Genomic DNA, 8,465 nt, shown 5'->3' on the forward strand with positions numbered 1-8,465 from the left:
ACTTTAGGTAACATACATCCAAACAGAGATTTACTTTTCTCACATAGCGAAGGGCACAGGGTCTAGGTAGAGAGAGTTACTGTAAAGCTCTGGAAGAAACACTGACAGACTTATCCACACAAAAGTAAAAGCTATGATGCAGCCTAGAGTCAAAATTAAAGTTGGAGAAAGCATTGCGACATATCACAGGTGGGAATTAATCCTCACAATCCCTAGCGGCTTTCACAATTCCATTTCGCCCCAGCAGGAGGGCTAAGGATGATGCCAGTGGCTCAGTGCTTGCCAGGCATGCCCGAAGTCGGTTTGCTCTCCAGCACCAAAAGAGACACAAAACAAAGCAAAAAACAAAAATGCCATGCAGGGCAGGACCCAGGTATCAGGAAACCGAGACAGGAGGATCGTGTGTTCCGAGTCAGACTGGGCTACAGAATAAGATCCTGTAAAAAATGAATGAATAACCACAACAAAACACACAACAGGCTGAGGAGATGGATCAGTGCTGGGCAAACAGGAGGATGTGAGTTAGGATTCCCAGGACCAGTGGGAAGCCCTTAGTGACAGCACGGAAGGGAATAAGGAAGCGTGGAGACTATCAGAGCCCCAAGGCTTGCTGCCCAGCCAGTCAAGCTGAAACAGTGGGTTTCAGTTCCCATGAGAAACCTTGTCTTGAAGATGGGTGGAGAGTGATGGAGAAGCCTGAAGTGTGACTCTACCTCCATCAGCATGCATGCAAGGCAAGTGTAGCTATGTGCACACATATGTCATCTCCACTGCACACACGGAGGCCTAACACACACACACACACACACCATTAAAGCCAAATAAAACAAAAAAAAACAAACAAACAAAAAAAACAAAAAAAAAACAAAAACAAAAAATAAAAAAAACAAAAAAAAACAAAAAAAACAAAAACCAAAAAACAAAAAACAAAAAAAAAGCCAAATAAAACAAAACTCTAGTAGATAAAACAACAAATGGCATACACAAGTCATTTGTAGAAAGGAAGAAGTGGCTACAGTGAGTATCATCATCACTATGGCCAAAGATGTGCAAACCAAAGCAGTAGGAACCCTTTCCTCCAACATGGAGGGAAAAAATCTTTAAAGGAAAAAGAAGTCTCTGGAGAATGAAAGCCCAGTACATGCACTTCACAAAACCATGAACTAGGTGAGCTGGCTCCAAGAGAAGACTGCAGGACCTGTCAGCGTTTGGCAGAGAAAGCAATCTGCAAACTCTCCTACATGAGTCTATAAACACACAGGAGAGAAAAACAAGAGGCTTTTCTTTGTGCCGCCTTTTTATAACAGTAAATGCAGAAGAACTCGCTGATGGCTCTTCACAGGGGAATTGTACATTACCGCACACTCACACAACACAAACTACCCCACTATAGGCTTGTGTCCTGATAGAGTCGTAGTATTTAAAAACATAAAGCTATGGATCGGGCAGCGGTGGCGCACATCTTTATTCCCAGCACTCAGAAGGCAGAGGCAGGTGGATCTCCGTGAGTTTGAGGCCAGCCTGGTCTACTGAGCACTGTCCAGGACAGCCAGGGATACACAGAGGATCCCTGTCTTGAAAGCCCAGAATGAACAAACAAACAAACTGAAGTTATAACATGGAATGATAGGAAACCTGTGGTGTGTGTGTGTGTGTGTGTGTGTGTGTGTGTGTGGTGTGCACATAACTGCAAGGCTCCGCACACCTGTGAACACACGTGTAGACACTAAGATAACGGGTATCTTCCTCAATTGCTCTATGGTCTCACTGAATGGGAAGATCACTCTTAGACCTTTGTGGCTTTGCTGGTCAGAGGGAGAGATGAGGAGATCTGGGTCAAAGAGTCCCGACTGTTTGTGATGACCAAATTCTGATGACCTAATGTAACTGTGGCTAACTATCTGCTAGAAAGGGGGGAACCTAAACATACTCACCATCTACATACCCAAAAAGAAAATGGTACCTGTGTGAGATGCCCAACGTGAACAGTAACTGCTGTTTCACATTGCGTGTGTGTGCTCGTGCACACCCAAACATCTTGTAGCACGCCACAAATGTGTCTAATTGCTAATTTTCAATTATATCTCAATAGCACTGAGGGGAGAGAGAGGAAAAGAGTCTGAGGAGACAAAAGGCCAGGAGACTTGGGCGGCCCCTTGTGAAAGGCACGGTGCCACACAAGCTCTTGGCTGTGTCCTCTCTTGAGGACTGGCAAGAACGTACATGGAAAGCTTTAGTGCCCCGACAGGTGCAGGAAAGTTCTGTCTTTGGCGTGGTACCAGGCCTTCTAGAGAGGAGTAAACAAGGCCCTGGTAGACTGGGAGGTACCCCAAGAGCTCCAGGCTTGAGGTCTGGCCCTTCAGCTCTAAAGCTTTGGAACATAGAGTCTTGTGATCTTGGATTTGTTCTTTCTTTGAAGTTCATGCCAAGAGTCCAAATGGCTGAGATGGCCCTGAATACTTGTCCTGAGTATTCTCTTACAGAAGCTCGTACTCATCAGGAGAAAAAGGGGGTTCTTTCTTTCCGTCTATGAACCTTGTTTACAAAAGATTCTAACTGGACTCCATTGGCAGCTAAGCTGATTCAGAATATTATTTTCAGGGTTCTGAGATTAGCCTTATATTAAAGACTGCCCCAAAGCCTAAAGCAAAATGCCTTACCTAAGGGAAAAGTTCAACTTCATACTAGTTATATATTTTGTTATATTTTAGATATTTTTGTCAGTTTACTTGAAAAGACATCTAACAGTGTCTCATTACTTTTGAGTGCTGACCAAATGTTTGAAAAATACTAATTTAGAATTCTATTTTTAGATTTTGCATTTGGGGATAATGTTGACAAGTAAGTACTACTTTTAAAAATTTTTTCTGTTTGCCTTTATTGTCAGACTGATTCATAATTGTCTCATTTCTAAATTATCCCTATCTTCTAACATCGATTCCAGTAGGTGGGGAAATGGTTGTTTTTCTTTGACAGGTGAGTTCCAGCTATGTGTTTAATCTGACATGTGCAGGCTTTTAATGTGATCATTATAACTTCAAGTGAGTAGGTGATTATATGTATAAAATTTTAAAATTTGTTGAGAACTATTAGCTATTGCAAATGAGGAACTTGGATTGTTTGCTTTGCCTCTAAATATGCTCAGTAACAGCAATTATCATATAGATTACCATTTTACATTCACTAGAATTTGCATTTCCCAAAGCAAATAGTTCATTAATTCTGTGGAGGACATTTCAAATTCATGAATACTAATAGATCTAAAACTCATTACTTTTCTATGTAGGACTGGCTTTTTGCGGGGAGGGTTCAATATTCAAAAAAAGTTCTCATCATCTACAAAATATGTGGGGAAGTGACTTCAAAAAAAATGTTTACAATATCAATATGCATGATACCAAAAAACATTGCCAGGTTGCTATTTGACAGTTTTCCCACTATGAAAACATGGTTATGTGAGACTTTTATAATAGATCCTGAAATACATATCCAGACACTCCACTTTAAAAATGAACCATGTGCACAAGAAAAATTATGCCACTTGGCCTGAAAGTCAAGGGCGTGAAGTCCATGATGTCGGTGGGGACATAGGCAATTATTCATTTAAATAACAGCTTCAGGGCTTTAGGTGGGCTCCAGACAAAGTACTTCTGTAAGATGCCTAGGGCCCTGGATGCCACCCTCAATACACACAGTCACACACAGAATCATGTTGGTCAGACCTACTTACTCTTGATCTAATTGCTACCTTTGTAGGACTGTGTTTGATGACCCAGAAGACGCTGTGTTTGTAAGATCCATGAAGAGGTCTTTGATGGCCATCACTTCCATGAACTGGGACACGGTTCCCACACGAGAGGAAGAGTATGGAGAAATGAAAAAGATGGACTCAGCCAAGATGATGATACTATCCCTGAGATAACTTTCCAAACTCCTCATGCTGCTCAGCAGAATGTTAAAACATCCATGACTTAGAGCAATACTCACCTGATGTTTATAAATAGAGCAATCGGTGATGGGAAAATGATTCCTGCACTATAGGCTTCTTATTGTAAATGTTTACTTGAGTTACTCATGAATAAAGAAAACTCTTAGTGCAAAGCTCAACACAGAATCTCTAAGACAGTCAAGGTCATGTAACTGGCACTATTGATCAAGCAATAAAACATTACCAACTCTCTAAAAGCCCCTTCGTGTTAGCAGGTGCTGTATACCCTTCTGCACAAACCGCCATCCTGACCTCTAAGGAGTGAGTTTCATGGTGAAACTTGATTGTGCAATCAAGAGTGAGCCACATACATGCAATCACAAAGAATGAACATGTCGGGTGTGGCTTCTGGCACTTGCTGTTCTGAGGCAGCTCTGCTGCTGCCATAGCGATGGCTCTGCAGTCTTCACCGCCGTCCAGCAGTCCACCACGTGACCACACCACAGTTCAGTTACCCGTGCAGTCTGCACATCTCTGGGACACTGGCCAGTTCTGGGTGTGGGGCTAATGATTGTTGGCTTGGCCTCACCAGAAGTCCAGTGCTAGGGAATAAAGAAACTCGATGGCCTTTACCAATTGCCTGGTGCCAAGTGACAAAAATTAACACTTCATCTCAAGCCCATTGCTGTCTTCTGTGACTTAAGAGCTCTGTCAACTTTTAAAATGTGGTGACATTTCTCCTAACCCTGCTCATCCTCAGAGAATACGGACACATGGAAATATGGACTGACATCACAGAGAGGAAGACATGACCGCTATGATAATGAACCTGTTCTTGTCCCATGTTCCTGGCCTGAGTCTGAACATTCAGGTGTGGTTCTGATGAAAAGGTGGGCTAGGACCAGGAGAAGAAACCATTAGAGCAGTGACAGTCCTTGGTGTCGTGGCAGGAACGGTTGTTTGGTATTCGCCATCAGTGTGTTCTCTCCCTCTTTCCCTGATCACTGACTTTGGGGGAGTCCCTGTGTTAGGACACCCAGTCTTCTGGAGAAGCTCATGTGCCGTGACCCTCCAAGAAAAGGCTCACAGTACTTTCCACAGGCTCTTTAGCAAGGTCACGGGGACAGGGCAGAGACCCAGTACTGCTCTTCAAACAGTTCTGGGTACTCTATTGTGCTGTCCTCACACTGAAGACCTAAGGAACTGACAGAAGCTGCTCATCAGGAGCTGGGTCCCAGCCAAACCTCCAAGTAACAATATAGGCAGTATGTGGGGGGTGGGGGGTTGTATGTGAAGAATCCATTTCGGTGAAAATGGTGCAGTCAGGACTGGGCTTAAGGAGACCTGTAAGTGGTATACGCAGTATTTTAAAAATTACTCTAGCAAGTGATGGACAAGATATTGCAATCTCTAGATTAAGCACTGAAAGATAGGATAAAATAAAAAGGTCTATACCTGCAACAGAATGTAAGGTGTATTCCTTTGTAAGGATAGACTGTGTGGTATAACTGTAATAAAAATGCATCACATAAACCCTTGTAACAGTGACAGAAAAGGATGGTAAATTCACTTTAGTTCTTAAACTGACAAATTGAAGCATGCCTCACTTGGTTGAAGAAAAAGGTTGGTTTGTTTGTTTGTTTGTTTTTTTCATATGTGCACTGGTCCTGTAGTGTTTAGAAGGCCTGTTTCCTTGCCAGTAGCTGGGCAGAGGAAAGCTAGGCAGGGCTGGTGGGCACAGAGCAAGAGAGCCAGGCCGTCAGCCAGGGACCAGCCAGCCAACTACAGAGGAAGCAGGAAAGCAGGACGGATGGTATACAGGTGAGGTAAATGAGTCTCAGGGCAGCACTTAGATTAATAGAAATGGGTTGATTTAAGTTTAAGAAAAATTGGCTAGAAATAAGTCAAAGCTAAGGCTGAGCATTCATAATTAATAATAAGTCTCCATGTCTCTATTTGGGAGCTGGTTGGTGACCCAGAGAAAATGCCTACTACAGGTTTTTCTGATGCTGACTGAGCAGGGCGCTGATCTGTGAGGACAGCAGAATGCCATTAGGAGTCATTTTATTATTAAGTTCCTTCAGTAGAACAGTAGCATTCGGCTTTACCCTAGGTCCCTTAGTTAGAAGAAACTAACTCCTAGGGAAGCAAATATCCTTAGCTAGACCTGTCTCATCATATGGCCCAGCCTTTAGCCACAACTGTCTTTTATACCAGGGATTTTTGGGGTGGGTACTCTGAGTGTTTCCGTGTTGTAGGCCTCTTCATCCCTTGATTCTGGGATACATGAAGCAAAAAAGAACACCTAGAGAGCTCACCAAGTGTCAGTGCATGGATTCCAGGGTTCTTAGGCAGGTTGCCAGGGCCTAGCACGGTGTGCAGCTGACAGCCCCCTTAGGAAGGGATGAAGAAGATGGCGTGAGCATGCATTCCAAATCATTATAATGCTCAGAGCGCTGTAACCTACAGAGGGCCCTGGATGGTGTGTTCACTCACAACCTGAAGCGTTTATCACTGCACAGACGAGGCGTGTTGATGCATGGCTTCGTTTTGCAAGGGAAGCTTGTTACAACTGACAAGCTTAAACAGGATAGTTAACTTTCTAACAGAGTTTACTCACATGGTGTCATCCCTGAACAATGATCGTAGCACATGGAAGGACAAGTGTGCTGGGCTGGAATTAAAATGGGAGGAAGGGAGATTAGAATCAACAGGATGCAGGAATCTGACCAGCTGAGTGAGGGAAGAACCAGTTGTTTTACACTACATAACCCTGACGTCATTCCTTCAGATTTGCTAGCTTCTCTAACATTCGGCCCCTTGGCACAAATTCTGAAACAAGAGGAAGCGTGTATGTGGGTAGATTTATTTTAAACCAACAGGAAACTGAAAGGGAGCACCTTCATCAGACACGACACTCCAGCCTTGCTTACATGCCACATACATTAAAATACACAACAGGACACCTTTAAAATGACAGCTATACGTCACAGTCTTTGGGTGGGATGAGGCTCACGGGAGTTGACAGGAAGATAAAGGTTGGCTTTTTGGATAAGAGTGTGGTTTTACAGGAAGCGCATGTACAGTGACTACCCAGTGCTAACACACCCTTCAGAATGCTCAAATCCTATGGAGATTATTGCTACAGAGAACATGGGGTTCAGAGCGCTCTTGGTATTTTCTATCTGAACTACAGCAGGCTGCATTACGGTGAAGCTCTTTGAACAGAGTGTTCCTCATTACAGCTCTGTGCGTCCAACTTCAGGACAATAAAATCTACTCAGATACACTTCATTCACAGGTAAGTTTTGCTTTTTCTGACAGCCCGCTTCTGTGCCCGTGATTTCTCTCCCCCTAAACATCACTTTTCTTTCACATCGTCCCTGTTTTTTTTTAACTTGTTTTCTAGAACCCAGATTTCTCCTTTAAGGGGATTTGTTTTCCTTTGCGAACAATCACTGGGGAGCCAGAAGAGGAATGGACGTGTGTGTGTGTGTGTGTGTGTGTGTGTGTGTGTGTGTGTGTGTGTGTATTTTAAAAGAAAATAATTTCCGTAGAAATGCCTGTTCATCTATAGAACAGAAATGAGCATGAATTCAAAGGTGGGAGGCAGCTTTGCTTGAAAGCCTCTATTCTAGGGATGCGTAGTCCTGGCACTGAGCTGTGCAGCGTCACAGCCAATGAAGACACATTCATATGAGTTCCGCAGGAATCTGCTGGAATGAAGACAGCCCACTGGCCACTGTCGACTGCGCTTACTCCTCCGACAGCTGGGGCCCTGCAGGAGCATCCTGTGCGTGGGCCAGTCCAGCTTCTTCTCCGGGTTCTCTCGCTCCTTCCGCAGAATCGTCAGGAGTGGACTTTTCCTGGGAGATGGCCGCTTCAGCCTCTGGCTGATCTTCAGTAACATGGTTAGAGTTGGCATCAAGCTTTCCCTCTAAGAAAACGAAAAATGTATATTGTTGCTATTGTGCGCCAGTCTGGTGATGTTACAGTATTAATCACAGTCTCTACACGGGACAGACCATCACTCACTTTATTCAAATTGTCACTATTGTCCCTATCAGTAGTGACCCTGAGAAGAGGGGTCGGGTACTTACTCCAAGCTTCACAGAAGCCTGAGGCTCTAAGGCCAGAACTCTGCACCGGAATTGTTTGGGGCTGACAAAATCTGCATTTAATTAACTTGATGTCCTTGAGAAGGTAACAGACTTAGCTAATTTTTATTGATAAAAGCCTACCCATCTTCTGGATTAAAAATGTTTAGTCTGCTGTGTTGTAGTGCATGCCTTTAATCCCAGCAGAGACAGGTGGATCTCTGTGAGTTCAAGGCCAAACTGATCAACAGAGCAAGTTCCACAACAGCCCACAGTTACACAGAGAAATCCTCTCTCGAAAAATTAAAAAAAAAAGTTTGATCTACAGCTCAGAAGGCAAAATAGGAAGACTAGTCCAAAATAGGAAGACTTAGTGGCAAATGTTTCATTTTAAAAAATAACTCTGTGCCAGGCAATGGGGGCGCATGCCTTTAAACCCA

At 43.6% G+C, this 8,465-nt stretch overlaps 2 protein-coding genes across 3 annotated transcripts in view; one reads left to right on the top strand and one right to left on the bottom strand.

Moving 5' to 3' along the window:
• Window positions 1-4,035, top strand: part of Lrrc72 (leucine rich repeat containing 72) — a 40,915-nt gene extending 36,880 nt beyond the window's left edge. For both annotated transcript variants that reach the window (XM_005343848.3, XM_013347707.2), the window contains 2 exons: window positions 2,814-2,841; window positions 3,757-4,035. In XM_005343848.3, the coding sequence (XP_005343905.1) occupies window positions 2,814-2,841; window positions 3,757-3,922 (194 nt within the window). In that variant the 3' untranslated portion in view covers window positions 3,923-4,035. The remainder of the gene's footprint in view (window positions 1-2,813; window positions 2,842-3,756) is intronic.
• A 2,738-nt stretch (window positions 4,036-6,773) lies between these two features.
• The window catches only part of Ankmy2 (ankyrin repeat and MYND domain containing 2), a 47,783-nt gene continuing 46,091 nt past the window's right edge, over window positions 6,774-8,465 (bottom strand). Inside the window, exon 10 of the mRNA XM_005343849.2 lies at window positions 6,774-7,865. Within this exon, the coding sequence (XP_005343906.1) occupies window positions 7,684-7,865 (182 nt within the window). The 3' untranslated portion in view covers window positions 6,774-7,683. The remainder of the gene's footprint in view (window positions 7,866-8,465) is intronic.

The sequence above is a fragment of the Microtus ochrogaster genome, chromosome 1 (genome assembly GCF_000317375.1).
Source record: "Microtus ochrogaster isolate Prairie Vole_2 chromosome 1, MicOch1.0, whole genome shotgun sequence".
In the NCBI taxonomy this organism is placed as follows: domain Eukaryota; kingdom Metazoa; phylum Chordata; class Mammalia; order Rodentia; family Cricetidae; genus Microtus; species Microtus ochrogaster.